The sequence below is a fragment of the Cherax quadricarinatus genome, chromosome 73 (assembly GCF_038502225.1).
Source record: "Cherax quadricarinatus isolate ZL_2023a chromosome 73, ASM3850222v1, whole genome shotgun sequence".
Lineage (NCBI taxonomy): Eukaryota > Metazoa > Arthropoda > Malacostraca > Decapoda > Parastacidae > Cherax > Cherax quadricarinatus.
Genome location: NC_091364.1, coordinates 19,588,058 through 19,606,941, shown reverse-complemented (window position 1 = coordinate 19,606,941; position 18,884 = coordinate 19,588,058). Strand labels below are relative to the sequence as shown.

Sequence of the window (18,884 nt, the reverse complement as noted above, 5' to 3'; positions counted from 1 at the left end):
ACCTACGTGAGACTGATGAGAAAGGTCTTGGGTAATATGCCAAATGTTTCAGTTTATTTTGATAACATTTACGTAATGACATCCACGTGGGGCGAACATATCCAAACATTAATATCAGTTTTGCATAGGTTACGCTCACATGGCCTCACTGCCAAGCCGAAGAAATGCTTTCTTGGGTATAACAAGATTAGATATCTTGGACTGATACTTTCTAATAACACTCTGCAGCCTCTCCCAAGTAAGATCAAAGCTTTATTAGAATTTAAATTCCCCAAAACCAAGAAGCTCATGCGTAGTTTTCTTGGTTCTGTAAATTTTTATGCACGGTTTATCCCGAACCTTACTGATCTTACAGGCATCTTATCCGACTTCCTTAAAAAGTCTGTGAAGGAACCTCTTGAACTTTCCGACGTAGCTCGGGAAAAGTTTAATGAGATTAAAAGTATCTTTTCGAAAGACCCTATACTTAAGGTTCCAGATATTAAAACATTTTGCTTAAGAACTGATGCCTCCAATACTGGCTTAGGTGCGGTGTTACTACAATACCATGATGGTACTCCCTTCCCTGTATGCTTCCTAAGCCGGAAACTCCTTCCCGCAGAAACAAGATACTCCACAATAGAAAAGGAATGTTTAGCCCTTGTGTGGGGTATCTCCAAACTTAAATTTTATTTGCTGGGAAAAGAATTCATTTTAGAAACGGACCACAAACCTTTGATATACCTAGAAACTTTTAAGGGAACCAACAGTCGCCTCTTGAGGTGGACATTGGCACTCCAGGCTTTTAAGTTCCATATTGTGTATATCAATGGTTCATCCAATTATTTCTCTTACTATAAGTCTTGGTAAGGGGGAGTGTGAGGGAAAAGTTCAATAGATAGGAGTAGCGAGGGAGTATATAGTAACAATAGTTTCATTGCCGGCTACTTGTTAAGGTAGGGTACGTCAAGCTCCCGCCTTTTTTCCCCCACCCCAAAAGTGATAGTTTGACTGCCGGCTGCTTGTTAAGGTAGGGTCAGTCTAGCTCCCGCTATCCCTTTCCCTCCTTCTTCCCCCCCCCCCGAAAGGTGACGTGTGGGGCTTTGGTCCAAACAGTAATCACTAGACTCACAGCTCCCAGCACTACTTTTGGATGACAGAGAGGGTCACCTGTCAATCAACGAGAAGAACTGGTGGAGATGGACTAACGTCCTGAGACTTCCCCTTTTTGGATTTAATTACCTGTGCACCTGTATGAAATTGCAGGACGTAACCCCTCATCATTGCAGCGGTAAAGAACCTGCTTTCCTGTCATCGGGATATAATACTCAAGGCTATACTGTGAAGAACTAGCCAGTGGGTCGTAACCAACACCTGCGACCCCCCCCCCCATCATCAGCAACGGCTACGATTTCAACAGCACAGTGTCACCAACACCAGACACCCCTATATATATTAGCGTTGAATTCAGTTATCATTTATATTTTTCATTTTTCATTTTCTTTAATGTAGGATTAATATTTCATATTTAAGTGTTTTATATTTTATATTTTCCATATAATAAAGTGTTTATGTTTGTCAGTTATTTCTTTTTCTATTCATTAATTTTCCTGAGGATTAGCCAGCCTTGGTAATACTGTCTGAAGTTATTACAGGGCTGAGTAAGCCTTCACAATGAACTTTTTTCAAGGGTTCTTAAAGAGTACAAAATTGAACTTTGTAAGTCATTAATTAAGCTTTTTTAATATATATCTCCAAACAGGGGTAGTGTCTGAGATTTGGAAGATGGCTAATGTAATTCCTATTTTTTAAAGCCGAGAATAAGTCATTCCCATCAAATTACTGCTCAATAAGCCTGACCTCAATTGTAGACAAATTATTAGTTAATTATAGCTGAAAATAAAAAATCCACATTGATAAGCATTTTTTATTTATGATTTTCAACGCTGATTTACGAGGTACCTTTCCTACATGACAAATTTAATGACTTTCTTTATTAAAACAATTGAGTCAGATGATCATTATAAAGATTACGATATTGTTTATTTGGATTTTAGCAAAGCTTTGATAAAATACAACAGAAAAGACTGTTAAAGAAAGTAGCAGCTCAAGGTATTGGCGGAAATGTCGTATCATGGATCGAACCTGCATAAATGGGGTGAAATCTGAGTGGGAATCAGTCACAAGTGGTGTTCCACGGAGACCGGTTCTAGGTCCATTGTTGTTCTTAATTCACATTAATGACATTGACGAGAGAATAACAAAAATTATGTGAACAAATTGGCTGATGACACTAAAATAGGCAGAATAATAAGAAGATACAATGTACTTCAGGTGGATTTAGACAAGCTAACTCGTAGTCATAACAGTGGCAGATGTGACTCACGAAATCGTAATGGCACGTTTGCAAACAAACCATACCACAGGTGGGGTTAGAACCCGCGATCAAAGAGTCACAAAACTCGAGACCGACGCTTTAGTCACTGAGCCATCTAGCTACAATAATATTTATCCAACTATGGAAATTCGTCTGTAAAAATTTGCCTTTGTGGTCACAGTGGTGCCTATGCTAACCTTCCTATGGTACATAAATATACCTAGTTGGATGAATCTTATTGTAGCTAGCTAACACATCAGTCTGGAGTTTTGTGACTCTCTGATCACGGGTTCTAACCCCAACCGTGGTATGGTTAGTGGCAGAAGTATCTCAATATAGATAAAATCAAAATCATAATGCAAATAACCTTAGTTCTTATAACTAAATAATTCCAAACTTAGCCATACAGAATATGGAAAGGACTTGGGATTTATGGTAAACAGCAACCTGAATTCAGGAGGTCACAGATGTTTTTAGGGGTGATAAAAAAAAAATTGAAAGATTATGGAAAAAAATGTTTTCTTACCGACAAATAGTGCATAATTCTGGTAATATGTTGATGTAATTAGCTTGTTTCTATCATATTTCTAAGTATGATTTTCCAAAAATGTAATTTTTTTTGTTCTTGCTGCCATCAAAAAGACATGATGGCAATTCGTGTTTTTTTTCCTCCAATAATTACGAATTTTTATGATTGTTTCATTCTAAATACACTATACTGCAACTTCTCTGAGGACTCCATTCAAAGTCAGGAAGTGATAACATCTCAGTCGCGTGCGGGCTGTCAACATGTGTTGAGGTGTGCGACATACTGAAATGTGGTGTGCCATGACCGTACAGTTTTACAGAAAACATAATATATAACTCACGAATAATTTATTGACATTATTTTCCATTTTTAGCGAAAAGTATTTATAGGAGTCTCATGATTTTTGCACACATTATTGAGTAATAATGGTTCTACTACCATGTAAAGGGATTTTGCGATTTTTTTAATGCACTGTTTTTATTGATTTTTTCTCCCAAAAAAATCCTTAAATAAATAATATAATTCAACATCTTTTATTATGCAATCTATTGACATTTTTGCTGAAATGGGCTTATTACCAAGATTATTTAGACCTTATCTTCCATCTGATGTCAACTAGAGCAGTGTACATCTTGCCAATTTTGTAGATAAGGGAGAGTTTTATGCCCTATAGAATAGGGCACAATTTATTTTTCTGTATCTTTTAGGGCAAAAAGTGACTACAAACTCTTGTTTAAATCACTGTAAAAATTTCATTGAAATTGGACAAAAAAGAAAAAAGAAAAATTATTTCGCTAGGACCCTCCTGAAGTCAAGACACCAGTGCATGAGCACACATAATATGTCTAACAAAATTTTGGAATTTATGTCCAAGAAATATAAGGAGTCCAGGGGGTTGTACTTCAGCTCAATTCACCGTTAGTAAGGCTTCACTTGGCTTATGATGCTCAGTTCTGGTCTCCGTACTACAGAATGGACATAAATTCATTAGAGAACATACAGAGAAGAATGATAAAATTACTACGCTGCATAAGGGCCAATGGCTATAAGAGGTGCGACCCAAAATACATTCATAACTACTGTTCTTCCCAATAATTTAACTTGGAACATGTGTCCTTACTGTCATTTGTTATAAAGACACCGCATTTTTATCTACCGATAAACTGCTGATATTTATTTTCAATAACTTACGGGGTTCTATTGATATTTTATGCTTTAATAGATAATAAGTTTAGATATTTTATACATTGACAATTTACAGAACTGGCTGGAGCAGTGCTGTCAGTATCATCGCTTAGTAGAAGCAATATATTCAGCAGGGAAAAATAATAATATAGAAAACGAAAAGAAGGTGGAGAAGTTGCTATATTCCGGGGCACCCTTAGTATCTCCTGGGTCGATCTATAACAGTCCACTTCACTTGGCCATCACCTACAACTTACTGAACATCTTGAGGCGCCTTCTGGATAATGGCGCTTCCCTGACAGCCAAGCACTTCGGCCTGGTTCCCTTCCAGGTAGCCTGGCGAGCCACAGGGGTCACTAGTGAAGTGAGCAATTGCATTACGAGGGTATGTTTCAGGATTTTTTGTTGGTATATTACCAGTTTGTTTTAAATAGAAATGATATAATAATGTTTTTACTATAAGACAGTCATGGATAAAACTCAAGGACGTTTTGCTGACAATAATTAAGAGGCTCTGCAGAAAAGCTTTTATTTGCACAAATTTTCAATCTACACAGACATGAGAAATCGGTATAGCACATATACAGTCAGGTTTACTTCAGGGAATTTGAATTTCATTTTATTTCCCGGGTCCTTTATATATTTATTTTTTTGACGAAAGAACCCTACCTACCTTTGTTTGTATTAGTGTGTTATAATGTACATTTGTGTAATTGGCATTTGATAGGTACTGAACATAAAATTCATCATAGCTCATAATTTTTGTAATGCTTTTTATATATCCTGAGACAGTTTCTCTTTTTTCTCCCGTTATTCCACGATTATCGGTGGTTTATAGATAAAATATATCAGTTACTCTAATTAGGGAATGTTTTAATATTTTTTTCTACCATATCCACATATATTCTCACACACATTCTCATACGTAAAAAGAATCTAAATACAATGTAGGAACTTTCCGCTAAACCGAAGGATTTTTACCCAATCCCAAGACCTCCAGCGAAGGTGCTCCCTGTGATTGTACTTCCTTGCACCACCTCCACTTTTCTGCAACTTTACAAAACTCCAGATGATGTGTTGATTGTAAAACGAAAGGCCCAGAGCTATCATTCAGCTTCCCCCGTGGTTGTTTTACATATTATATATATGTATATCTATCTATCTATATGTATATATATATATATATATATATATATATATATATATATATGCAGTATAAATTCATTATTGCAACAGTCTTGCAACAACTGGTTAAACCCCATAGGATGGGAAGAGAGAAAAGACGTGTCAATTGTATTTAAATCACGACACGACGCTTGTGAGTTCAGGGTGTACTGAAAAATATTCAGATTACAGTGATTATTGTACTCTGGAATAAGCGTGTGCATTGACATATTGGATATAATGAAATATGTAAATCACGCCGTTCTTCATAAAATATACAGGCATAATTGTAATTTAATATATGTGAAATACACTTGGAAACTTACAAAAGAAAAGACTGTGCAGGTATAGATCTATACTTTCATTTGAAGTGATACTCAATGATTCTGAGTTTTGACATATAGAGGACGCCACAATAACTAGTCTGCTTAACAGCAAGACATTAAGAGTCACTGTCAACAATTTTAAAAACTCTGATTTGTAGCACTAATTACAGTGATTTTCCAACAGGTGGTAGAGGATAAACTCATTAATGAGAAACGTCTATTTACAACTGACCCAGTGGATTCTTGTCTGAAGAAAGGTATTCCCCGCATATTAAGAGAGATTCAAGGAAAAACACCGTGGCGAGCCAAGTTTTATTATACAGAAGAGAACTTCACTCTGCCGCAGCTACTTGTGAGAGCGTGTGCAGTAGGTGCCACCATGACTGCATGGTTTGTGCTGCAGGCAGGCGGCAGCACCAACACTAAGGACAATAGCGGCACCACAGCCCTTCATGCCGCCGTGCAAGCAGGAAAATTCGACACTGCACGTGCGCTTGTCAACGACATGAAAGCAAACCTTTTTCTGGCTGATGATGCAGGTCGACGGCCCATCGACATCCTCCCACCGCTGGAAAGACAACTTCTAATGCAGGTAAGCCGGCCCACAGGTAAGCCGACCCACAGGTAAGCCGGCCCACAGCTATACCGGCCCACAGATACTTACTTTTTATATCACTATTATGCTGTCATCTTTAAATGAGTATTACTTAAAACAACGTGGGTATAACGAGCTGCAACAGGTTTTGTAATTGTTAAGAATGTGATTTAAAGAAAGAAAACAGGCAGGAAGGAAATGTTAAAATAGAAGAGGAACTAGATTCGTGTCTGTTGCTGCTCTATCCGTGAAAGGTATCCCCGAATTCTATAACACAGTCCCTCTCCCTCACTGTATGGAGGCGTTGAAGATTTCAATGGAATTAGAAGAGACATTCACGAGTCATCATACGGAAACTAACATACAAATTTCTTCAATTAATGTAATAAATTAGAGTATACGCGGACCAAATCTAATTCAAATCTTTCAAACGGATCAATATCCTAAAATTCACAATCATATTTAGCTTGAAGCCGCTCAGAAATTGCATTATCATGTTATCAGCTCAGATGAGTGGAAGCTAATTAGATGCGACACTCAGAAATTATCTCAAGAAAAGAGGTATTTAAATTTTTTTCAGATTAAAACAAGAAAACAGACCTACACAGGTCAAAATTAATCGAAGCTTTCTTCTCAATAAGAGTGACTTGCTTTCAAGAAAGTGCAGTAAGTAGGAAAGTAAGTAAATAAGTTTTAAGTAAGCTTAATGTATATAAACTATAAATTTTTAGAAGTGGACGTCATTGCAAACACATATCATAGGCACTTAATAGTTTACTTTGTTTAGCTTATCATGACTATTACGCACCCAGGTGATAAAGGCTTGTTAACCTGGTCGTAATGCGACTTTGAGCGAAAATTTTCCTTCACTGAGAATGATTATAGGTATTCACAGTTATGTACACTATGTGGTTTAGAAAGACATGTAAGCAAACACTATGACATATTTATTAGAAAACGTTTCGGTCCTGGGACCTTGATCACTTCTAACATACAGAGGTAGAAAGACATTATATATAGGCGGAGAGTGAGGTGTGAGTGACGCATGGTGACCTGAAGAATGCCATGTTGGGATGAGGACGAGTAGGCGATGAGATTGTGTGAATGTGACTCCTGTGTTGTTGGGTTGGTGGTGCTTAGCCTGTTTAAGCATCATGTATGCTAATGTTTTTGAAATTTTGTGGTTTCCAGTGTTACGTTCTATTGTGTCGGTGACAATGATTAGTGAGGCTTCTAGGCACCGTCAGCGTCTGAGGTCTGGTTCGGTGAGAACGAGTTGTGCCTCATTCCAGTTCATAAAATGCCCAGTGGAGTCTCTGTGGAGGACACAGGCGTACCTTAAATCGTCTCTGTTACAGGCACTTCGATGCTCGTTCAGGCGGACCGCAAGATCTCTCTCTGCCTGTCTCGCCTACATATTTCCTGGGACAGAATCCACAGGGGATGGTGTAGACGCCTGCTGTAGAAGTTTGAGGTGTGGGGCTGCGTTTCGTAGTGAAGTCTTTGACAGATGTGTTCATGGTGGAAACGGTGATGTTACTCATAGCAAGTGCCCGGCGAGTATTCGTGGCAACATCACCACATGGGAGCACTATGAACTGCTTAGAGGGCTGTTCCATGGGCGGTTTGTTGAGGATAGCTTGTGCCTTGAGTCTGCAATCTCAGATGAAGAAAGATGGGAACTGAAGACATGTAAAGGCTTGTGTTATGTAAATACATTCTTCTTCAAGAAAACAAGGGCTGGAGATGCGAAGAGCTCTCAAGAAGAAGCCAATGAGGACTCCTCTTTTAGTGAAGGTGTCTTGGTGGGAATAAAAGTGTACTCACCTAATTGTACTCACCTAATTGTACTCAGGTCCTGGCCCTGCCTCTTCACCGACCGCTACTAGGTCCTCTCTTCCCCTGCTCCATGAGCTTTATCATACCTCGTCTTAAAACTATGTATAGTTCCTGCCTCCACTACATCGCTTGCCAGACTATTCCACTTCCTAACTTCTCTATGACTGAAGAAATACTTCCTAACATCCCTAACATCCAATTGTGACCCCTTGTTTCTGTGTCCCATCTGTGGAACATCCTGTCTCTGTCCACCTTGTCTATTCCACGCAGTATTTTGTATGTCGTTATCATGTCTCCCCTGATCCTCCTGTCCTCCAGTGTCGTCAGACGGATTTCTCTTAACCTTTCTTCATAGGACTTTCCCCTTAGCTCTGGAACTAGCTTTGTTGCAAACCTTTGCACTTTCTCTAATTTCTTGACGTGTTTCACCAGCTGTGGGTTCCAAACTGGTGCTCCGTACTCCAGCATGGGCCTGACGTACACAGTGTATAAAGTTTTGAACGATTCCTTACTGATGAACAGGAACGCTATTCTCAGGTTTGCCAGGCGCCCATATGCTGCAGCAGTTATCTGGTTAATGTGTGCTTCCGGCGATGTATCGGTATTATTATTATTATAATCAAAAAGAAGCGCTAAGCCACAAGGGCTATACAGCGCTGCAGGGTAGGGAAGGAAGCGAGGGTATTGGGCGGCAGAAGGGAGCAGGGATGATCAGTAGGTTACAGAAAACAGTGGGGCAGGGGATAGTGCGGGGGTAGAGGGTAGCAAGAGATTGAGATAGAAAGGGCTGAAGGCATCAGAGTTTGTGAAGTAAGACAGTTGTTGTCAAAAAGTCAATGAGAGAGTCCGGATGAAAGGTGGGTCCATCAGCGAGAAGGGAAGGTAAAGAGAGAGCAGCGGAGCGAAGACGACGTTGGAGGTAAATTCTACGTGCTCGTTGATAAAGTGGGCAGTCCAACAGAATGTGGCTGACTGATAATGGAGTCTGACAATTCTCACAGAGAGGAGCAGGGCGCCTCTCCATGAGATATCCATGAGTAAGACGAGTATGGCCAATGCGAAGGCGGGAGAGAGTAGTCTCCCAACTTCGACACTGGTGACAAGAAGATGGCCAGCAACCTATACTCGGTTTAATAGATTGAAGTTTGTTACCGAGCATAGTAGACCAACGTTGTTGCCAACGGGTGTGAAGGTGGGTAGCTACTGCAGCAAAATAGTCCGTAAATGGAATACCTCTATACGAAACTGGTAGGTCATGTACTGCTGACCGCACGGCAGTGTCTGCCTGTTCATTGCCCTGTACGTCAACATGATCAGGGACCCAACAAAAAACAATATCTTTATGCTTGGTAAAGATGCAGCGTAGCCAAAGTTGGATACGGAGGACTAAGGGGTGAGGTGTATCAAATTTCTCTATAGCCTGTAAAGCACTAAGGGAGTCTGAGACAACCACAAATGATGAAACAGGCATAGATGCAATACGGATAAGTGCTGCAAGAATGGCATACAATTCAGCAGTAAAAATACTAGCCGAAGATAGTAAATGCCCTCGTACGATGCTGTAAGGTAACACTGCTGCGAATCCTACGCCGTCAGAAAACTTACAGCCATCTGTGTACTCTGCAATGGCATGAGAATGAGAGTGGAAGTGGTCAAGAAAAAGAGAGCGGGAAGCGACCGTAGGCAGTTGGGCTTTCGAGAAAGGGAGAGAGAAAGAACAGACTCGAACAGCTGGAACTTCCCAGGGGGGTAGGGAAAAGTGAGATGCTACATGAACATAGAAAGGTGGTAATTGAAGAGAAGACAAGAGCGAATGTAGGGCGAAGAGAGAAGGGACGGAGTAATCAGGGACGGTGAACAAATAAAGAATGTCTACTAATATCAGTGACCATTCTATAAATGGAAGGATTGCGTAGATCATGAGAGCATACATAGTAGTGAAGGCAATGGGCATCACGGCGATCGGATAAGGATGGAACGTTCGCTTCTGTATAGAGGCTCTCAACAGGGAAAGAGCGAAAAGCACCAAGGCATAAACGTAATCCTTGGTGATGAATGGGGTTAAGGCTAGAGAGAGTAGCAGGAGAGGCCGCTGAATAGATCTGGTCACCATAATCAAGTTTCGATAAAATGAGGGCTGAATGTAGGAGAAGGAGAGTTCGACGATCAGCTCCCCATGAAAGATGAGCAAGGGTTTTAAGAAGGTTCAGTCGGCTGTGACAAGTTGCCTTCAGAGAGATAATGTGAGATTTCCAGGATAACCTATGGTCAAAGAGAAGGCCTAGAAACCTGACTGTATCACGTTCAGGGATACGGGAGCCATAGAGGTACAAAGGATGATCGGAGATGACAGAGCGTCTAGTGAAAGTAATTTGGTGAGTTTTGGTGCTCGAAAATTTAAACCCATGTGCGGTTGCCCAATTGGAAACACGGTCGACCATATGCTGGAGAGAAACTGTAATGAGGTGACAGTCAGCGCCTGCACAGGCAATAGCAAAGTCATCAACATTGAGTGATGACCAAATATTTGATGGAAGACTAAAGGCCAAATCATTTATAGCAAGGAGAAAAAGTGTTGTGCTCAGAACACATCCCTGGGGGACGCCTTCAGCTTGGATAAATTCCGGGGAGAGCACATTATTAACCCGAACACGGAAATGCCTGTCAGTTAAAAAGTTCTTAAGGAAGGATGGTAGATTGCCTCGGAGGTCTAAGGAATGGGCTTGGGCCAAAATATTATGCCTCTAAGTTGTGTCATATGCCTTCTCAAGGTCAAAAAATATGGCAATAACTGAGTGGTTATTCGCAAAGGCATTACGAACATACGTATCCAAGTGTAGTAAGGGGTCTATGGTAGAACGTCCCTTACGAAAGCCATATTGACGAGTGGGGAGACTGTTGTGTGTGTGTAAATACCACACTAAACGCCTATTTACTAGGCGTTCCATCACTTTGCAAACTGCACTGGTAAGAGCAATGAGACGATAGTGGGAGGCTTCATGTACCGTAGTGCCTGGTTTGCGGAAAGGGAGAACAATGGCAGATTTCCGCAGCTGTGGAAGAACTCCTTGTGACCAAATAAGATTGAAAAGGCGTAATAGGACTGCAAGGGCTGACTGATGTAAATGTTGTAGCATACGAATATGAATGTCGTCGGGCCCAGCTGCCGATGATCGGCAACCTGAGAGTGTTGCCTCCAGTTCTTGAAGTGTAAAAGGCACATTATACTGTTCTTCTCTGAGAGAAGAAAAGTCCAAGGGTGCTAACTCTCTGGCAGACTTTGAGGAAAGAAACGAGGGGCATAGATAGAGCCCCTGAGAAATGCAGACCAGATGATTGCCAATTTCATTGGCAACATCTAGTATGTTTGCTATATCAACACCAGCAACCCACAGAACAGGAGCCGGGTGAGGAGAATATTTACCACTCAGTTTTCGTACTTTTTTCCAGACTGCACTCATAGAGGAAGCAGAGGTGATGGTGGAGACATAATCTCGCCAACAAGTGTGTTTAGCGTCACGGATGACGCAGTGCGCGATCGCACGCTTCTGCTTAAAATCAAGAAGTCTCTCCGTGGTTCTATTGCACCAGTACTTACCCCATGCAGCGCGTTTGAAACGTACTGCATGAGCAAAAGCAGGAGACCACCAAGGCACGCATTTCTGAAAATGCCTACCCAAAGGTTGGGGTATAGAATGAGAAGCTGTGGTTAAAACGGAGGACGAGAAGAGGTGTAAAAGCTTATCAATGGAGGACGAAGAAGGAACCTCACTAAAAACAGTTAGTTGAGAGTAAAGGTTCCAATTTGCCTGATCAAATTGCCAGCCTGGGATACAAAGAGGTGATGAATATGAAGGGGAAGTAAGAATGATTGGGAAATGATCGCTGTCATGTAAATCCAGGAGAACAGACCAGGTGAAGTCTAATGCGGTGGAGGAAGAGCAGACTGAGAGATCGATGCAAGGGAGAGTGTGAGCCCGAGGATCAAAATGGGTGTGAGTACCTGTATTTAAAACATGGAGGGGGTGGGTGGCAAGAAAAGCCTCTAACTGAATGACACGGGAATCACAGTGAGACTCCCCCCAGAGGAAATGATGGGCAATAAAATCGCCAAGTAACAGAAGCAGTGGCGGTAATGACGAAACAATAAAAGCAATATCCGGAATAGATAATGCCCGAGAAGGAGAGAGATATAAAGAACAGAGCGTATACCACCCATGAAAGTGGATACGGGCTGCTGTGTAATGCAGCGAAGTATGAACAAATAGCTGATGGTACAGAATATCAGTGCGTAGAAGAAGGGCACTTTCATTAAAGGTCCCATCAGGAAAAGAATCTGAAGAATACAATAAATTATAGCCTGAGATGGGAGAGATAACAGCAGAGTGTAATTTTGGTTCCTGTAAGCGAACACCAACAGGGGAAAACTGGGAGAGTAACATCTGAAGCTCACCCCAATTACCCCAGAGGCCGCATATATTCCACTGTAAATAGGCCATGATTGGCAATAATAAAGATACCTGAAATCTGCAGGTAAGGATTCTTTTGGACTTGAGGGGTTATAAAAGTCCACATGCGGAGGCAGGGGAAAATGTTCAAGCAGCGAAGGAACGGTGCGCTGTGAAGAAAGGAGTTGCGCAGATGGAGGAGAAGAGAGAGAGAAGGAACAGATGGTGCATCAGTGTTCATTGATGGTTTGGTCTCTGCAGTATATTCAGAGATTGCTTCAAGTGTTTCGGAGTTCAGAGACGTCGTATAGGAGACAATATTGGAGATGGTAGGGGAAGGATGAGTAAAGATTGAAACTGTAATGGACTGTACCAAGGTAGGGGGGGCAATAGGGTGGAGGGAACTGGAGAAGAAGCGTCGAAGGGGACAGAAGAGGCAGAAACCTGGGAGGTGGCAGAAGAGAAAGAAACTTGGGAGGGAACAGGTGAGGAAGGTACAGTACGAGTACACTTGTAACAGAGCCAGTGAGAGGGGAAGAACCAGGTACAGAGACAGGGAAGGTAAAATGAGGAGGTGGAAGAAGGGAAGGAGGGGTTAAAGGACCTTTTTTTGACTTCTGAGAAGTAGAGGGACGACTGGGAGGAGGTGTTGTACGAGATCTCGTCGATACTGAGGCTTGTGAGGGAGAACACGAAGAAGCGAGAACAGACTGAGGCGTTGAAGGAGGGATGTCTGAGCCTTGGACAGCAAAAGAATTAGATACAGGAGTGACTATGGGAGACATAACTACAGAGGAGGCTGCAGAAGATGGGACCCCAGAAGTGGGGGGACGTTTTGAAACATGAGAATAAGAAACACGAGGTAGTCTCCCTCGGAGGCAGAGATGAGAAACTGCCATGGCATAAGGGAGACCTTCTGCCTTCTTCTTTGTGGTAACAGATTTTCCGCTCATTTAAGTAGACTTGGCAACAGCAAGAGTACGAAGGGTGAGCCTCATGACAATTAAGGCAAGAGGGAGGTCGATTGCAAGACGTATTAGAATTGTCATCGGCACCACAGACCGGGCATTCGGCTATAGATCCGCAATATTTCACTGGATGGCCAAATCGCTAGCAATTTCTACACTGTTGCGGTGTAGGGATCACCTTTCGAACTTGTAACCGATGTCCTGCTACATAAACTGAGGATGGGAGTTCACGGCTGTCAAAAGTTAAACGAGCCACATTGCTAGGGTATCGTCTCTGCCCACAGGCAGGAAGAACATAAGTGTCTACCTTGAGGATTGGGAGATCTTGGAGTTCCAGCTGTTCAAGAATGTCATTGCCACATGTCTGGAAATTTTGTTGAACTATGGTATAGGGCAGAATGACGGTACCACTACAAGAATTGAGGGAATGATGTTTTTCAATAGTGACAGGAACAGTATCGATATGGGAAGGAAGAGAAAGATCATGAGCTTGGGTAGCATTCTGTACAGTGATGATGCATGTACCACTCTTAAGATCATGAAAAGAAATATCTTTACCAACATGGCCAATGCCAATACTGTGGCCGGAAAGATAGGCAGTAGAGGAAGTCGGTCGTAAAGTGGAGAATTTAGTCCATTGTGCATTCTGAAACTGAGGGTGGAAAGGGAGTGTAGGACGTGTCGATCTTTTCTGAGAAGGACGAGAAGGTGGAGAAGTATCATCAGCAGGTAATTGTCATTGGCGTTTAGGCGTGGGACTAGAGTTGGTCTGATGTGGAACGGGCCAGCGATTCGATAATTGCCACACCGTAGAGGGAGAGGCCGGAAGCATAGTCAAAGGAGAGCGGAGGTCAGAAAAATCAAAGGAGTCAGTCGAGACCTCAGTACCTGAAGCAGGTGAGGAAACAGCACCGGCAAGAGGTACAGAGGCATGAGAAGTGTCCGAAGAGTGGTCCAAAGATGAGGAGGGGTCAGAACAGTGTGCATTATCAAGAAGGGGCCCGGGGGTAGCAGGTTCATGGTCTAGGGTTGCCGTGATTAGGTTACTTCTTTCTTTTTGTTTTTAAGAAAAAAAAAAGAAAGAAGAAAAGAAAATAAAAAGAAAAAAAGAATAAAAGAAAGGGGGGACCAGGGAGGGATAGTTCCTAGGAAGAATGAAAGGGCCAGAAATCTCCCTCGGTGCCCAAGAGGACCTTAGCACCGCAAGTAGCACAAATGCAGCATGCAACCAATGCCATACCCTACCCATCATGCCAGTGAACCAGCAATCCGGGATAGCAACCTCACATTTGCCGAGCTACCTCGGTGGACAAAAGAGAGTGCGGCTGGATATCTGCCACAAAGCATACCTCCTTCGGCCACCACCCCCGGAATCCGAAAGGTGGCTTCCAGAGATACACCCGTCGCCCGAGAGACACCCAAAGCCACCCTCCAGGATACTGGAGAGGGATTGGAACATCCCCAGGCAATCCGGATTCCACGGCAAACTACGCCACCGCCAAGAACCTCAACAGAATAGGATAGAACCCGGTACCCTTTCCTCTACCTAGAAACTAGCGTGCCTGTGGGAAAAAAATCCCAAAGGCCTAAAAGGAAGGGCAAATGGGAGGGGTGGGGAGGAGGAGGAGGAAAGGAAAAAGGGGAGGATGGGGAGGATGGGATAGGGAAGGGGGAATTGGGGGGTAATTAGGTTCGGTCTGAGGAAGGAGACCAACAGGTTTAATTCCTCAGACCAAGAGCCTCTTCATCACAACAAGGAGCCCCCCTTGAAGAGGTGTACTCAGTATTATACTCACTCCTAGGTCTTTCTCCTTGAGTGAAGTTTGCAGCCTTTGCCCACCTAGCGTATACTCTGTCTGCAGTCTCCTTTGCCCTCCTCCAATCTTCATGACTTTGCATTTGGTGTTGTTAAATTCTAGGAGCCAGTTTCTGGACCACACATCCAGCCTGTCCAGGTCTCTTTGTAGACCTGTCTTGTCCGCGTCTGATTTAATTCTCCTCATTAACTTCACGTCATGACAGACCATGACTCACTGTTTCCTCCCTGTTAGGTATTCTCCAATCCATTGCAGTGCACTTCCTGTTATACGTGCCTGTTCCTCTAGCTTCTGTACTAATCTCTTTGAGGAACTGTGTCGAAGGCCTTCTTGCAGTCCAAGAAAATGCAATCAACCCACCCCTCCCTCTCATTTCTTACTTCAGTTACCTTGTCGTAAAACTCTAGTAGGTTTGTGACACAGGATTTGCCTTCTATGAATGTATGCTGGCTCTCATTTATAATCTTGTTCCGCTCCAGGTACTCCACCACTCTCCTTCTGATAATCTTTTCCAAGACTTTGCATACTATACATGTCAGTGACACTGGTCTATAATTTAGTGCTTCATTTCTGTTTCCCTTCTTGAAGATGGGGACTACATTTGCCTTCTTCCATACTTCAGGTAGTTGCCCAGTTTCAAGGGAAGTGTTGAAGATTTTGGTTAGTGGCACACATAGTGTCCCTGCTCCCTCTCTAAGGACCCACAGAGAGATGTCCGGTCCCACCGCCTTTGAGGTATCAAGGTCACTTAGGAGCTTCTCCACCTCCTCCTCAGTTGTGTGTAATTCATCCAACGCTTGTTGGTATATCCCTTGTTGCTGTACGCCACTGTTTTGTCTTCCCATTGTCCCTTCAGCCTCCACTGTAAATACTTCCTGAAATCTGATGTTGAGCTCCTCACATACCTCCTGGTCGTTTCTTGTGAGCTCCCCACCTTCTTTCCTCAGCCTGATTACCTGGTCCTTGACTGTTGTCTTCCTCCTGATGTGGCTGTAGAGTAGTTTCGGGTCAGACTTGACTTTTGATGCAATGTCGTTTTAATACTGCTGCTGCGCCTCCCTTCTCATTTGTGCATACTCATTTCTGGCTCGTCGACTAATCTCTTTATTCTCCTGAGTCCTTTGCCTTCTGTACTTTTTCCATTCTCTAGAGCACTTAGTTTTTGCCTCCCTGCACCTTTGGGTAAACCAAGGGCTAGTTCTGTCCTTCCCATTATTTCTATTACTCTTGGGAACAAACCTTTCCTGTCTCCTTTTATTTTGTTGTTACAAAGTCCATCATTTCATTTACTGATTTTCCTACCAACTCCTGTTCCCACTGAACCTCCTGCAGGAAGGTCCTCATTCTTGTGTAGTCCCCCCTTTTATAGTTTAGCTTTTTCCTTTCTACTCCTGTTACCCTCTCCACTTTTAGCTCCACGATGTATTCAAAGCTCATAACTACGTGGTCACTAGCTCCAAGAGGCCTTTCATATGTGATGTGCTCAATGTCTGAGCTACTCAGGGTGAACATGAGGTCCAATCTTGCTGGTTCATCCTCCCCTCTCTATCTGGTAGTATCCCTAACATCTTGGTGCATGAGATTTGCTAGCACCACATCGATCATCTTGGCTCTCCATGTTTTGGGACCCCCATGTGGCTCCAGGTTTTCCCAATCAATCTCCATGGGATTGAAGTCACCCATGACCAGTAACTTTGCTCTACTTGAGTGGGCCCTTCTTGCCACCTCAGCTAGAGTGTCCACCATTTCTCTGTTGCATTCATCATATTCCTCTCTTGGCCTCCTGCAGTTCTGTGGTGGGTTATACATAACCGCAATGACTACCTTGTGTCCCCTGACAGAACTGTACCTACTATGTAATCCCTTTCTCCAATCTCATCCATACCTTCCATTTCTTGATAACCCCACCGTTTTTTTTATTAGTAGTGCAACCCCTCCTCCCCCCCCTGCTCCTTCTATCCTTTCTCAGGTTCTGATATCCGGGTGGGAAGATTGCATCTGTTATTATCCCAGTGAGTTTCGTTTCTGTAACTGCTACGATGTCTGGGGACAACTCCTTGATTCTTTCTTGCCACTCCTCACATTTATTCATTATTCCATCTGCATTCGTGTACCAAACCTTCAACTTCTTTTCAATAACTCTGGTCTGGGGAGAGAGGTGGGTTAGGGGGAACAGGGGCCTATAGGTGATTGGTGCGGGGGTGGGGTCTGTGGTGTGGGGTGTGGGGGCAGAGGGCCTATGGGGGGTTTCAGTGGGGGTGGGGGTAGTGTTGAGGGGGATGGGGGAAGAGGGCCAATGGGGGTTACAATGGGGGAGGGGGTTGTGATGAGGGGGATGGGGATAGAGGGTACAGTGTGTGAGTTGCTGTGGGTTACTGTGAGGGTGGGGTTTGTGGTGAGGGGGATGGGGGAGAGGGTACATTGTGTGGGTTACTGTGGATTTCTGTGGGGGTGGGGTTTGAGCTGAAGGGGATGTACAGGTTACTGAGGGTTACTGTGAGGGTGGGGTTTATGCAGAGGGGGATGTGTGGGTTACTGTGGGTTTCTGTGGGGGTGGAGTTTGTTCTGAGGGGGATGGGGGCAGAGGGTGCAGTGAGGGGATTTGGGGTTAGGTCGTTTGGTTGCTTTGGGATTGCCATGGTTGTGTTCCTTCTGTGGGTGGTACTGAAGGGGGTTGTGTTTGTTCTTCCACATGGGTCTGATTTCTCCTGCTCTCCACCTTTCTTGCCTCCCATTCCTCCTTGCGACATTGCACCCTCTCTTTCAGTGTCATCCTTTCTTCTTGTGTTCTGTCTCGGTCAAGGTACACACTCTGGAACACGTGATTGTCCCTTAGGCATGCTTTCTCCTGCACGATCCGGTTTTGTGCTGACTCTACCTTGAAGATCACTTTGACTGGACGCTTTTTTCCCCTTGCAAACCACCCAATTCTCTGAAAATTTGTCAGCTGAGTCATGTCGTCTCCTATTGCTTTCATGATGCTTTCTTTCATTTTTCTCTCCTCCTGTTTCCTTGCCTCATAAGTTTCCCCATCTACTTCTTGGAGCCCATAGACAAAATTGGCCCTCTCCCTTTCATCCTCCCACTGTACTTCCCTGAGCATCCTCTGATTCAAATTAGTTCCTGCCGTTGACGCATTGCTTCTTACTCTGTCTTCCCTATCTGGTGTCCCTCTGTTTATTTGTTCCTGGACATGGCAGTTGTCTGTTAGAGCCTCTGTGTATAGTTTAGCTCCTTCATTGACTTTAGTCCTCTCATTAGTTCTTGCTGTTCTCCCTGCCTTTTCCCAGGCCCCCCTTGGGTCTGATGAGGTCATCGCATACAGTATATCTCCTTTATCCCCACACTGTCCCCTCATCAGTGACTGAGGTAGTAGCTCTTGGTGTCATGGCTGTACTGTCCTTTGGTTCTTTAGGCTGTTTCAGACTCTTTAGTTCTTCTACTAAGCTCTATATCTTAGCTTCAGCTGCTGTGATTTGTAATTCCCATTTCCTGCTCTCCTCAGCTATTTTCTCTTCCATTTTCTTGCTGATCTCTTCCAGCCCTCTCCCCCCTCCTCCTCTCTTTGCATGAGCTCTGCCTCCCAGTCCTCTGTCCCAGGTCCACCACTCGCTTCATCCACCATTCCTCTGGTTCTCCGTCCAGATTTTTGGTGTC

At 43.3% G+C, this 18,884-nt stretch overlaps 1 protein-coding gene across 1 annotated transcript in view; it reads left to right on the top strand.

The window, feature by feature from the left end:
- The window catches only part of LOC128689147 (uncharacterized), a 42,156-nt gene extending 35,799 nt beyond the window's left edge, over positions 1-6,357 (top strand). Inside the window, exons 4-5 of the mRNA XM_070100631.1 lie at positions 4,147-4,455; positions 5,745-6,357. Of these exons, the coding sequence (XP_069956732.1) occupies positions 4,147-4,455; positions 5,745-6,188 (753 nt within the window). The 3' untranslated portion in view covers positions 6,189-6,357. The remainder of the gene's footprint in view (positions 1-4,146; positions 4,456-5,744) is intronic.
- The last annotated feature ends 12,527 nt before the right edge of the window (positions 6,358-18,884 follow it).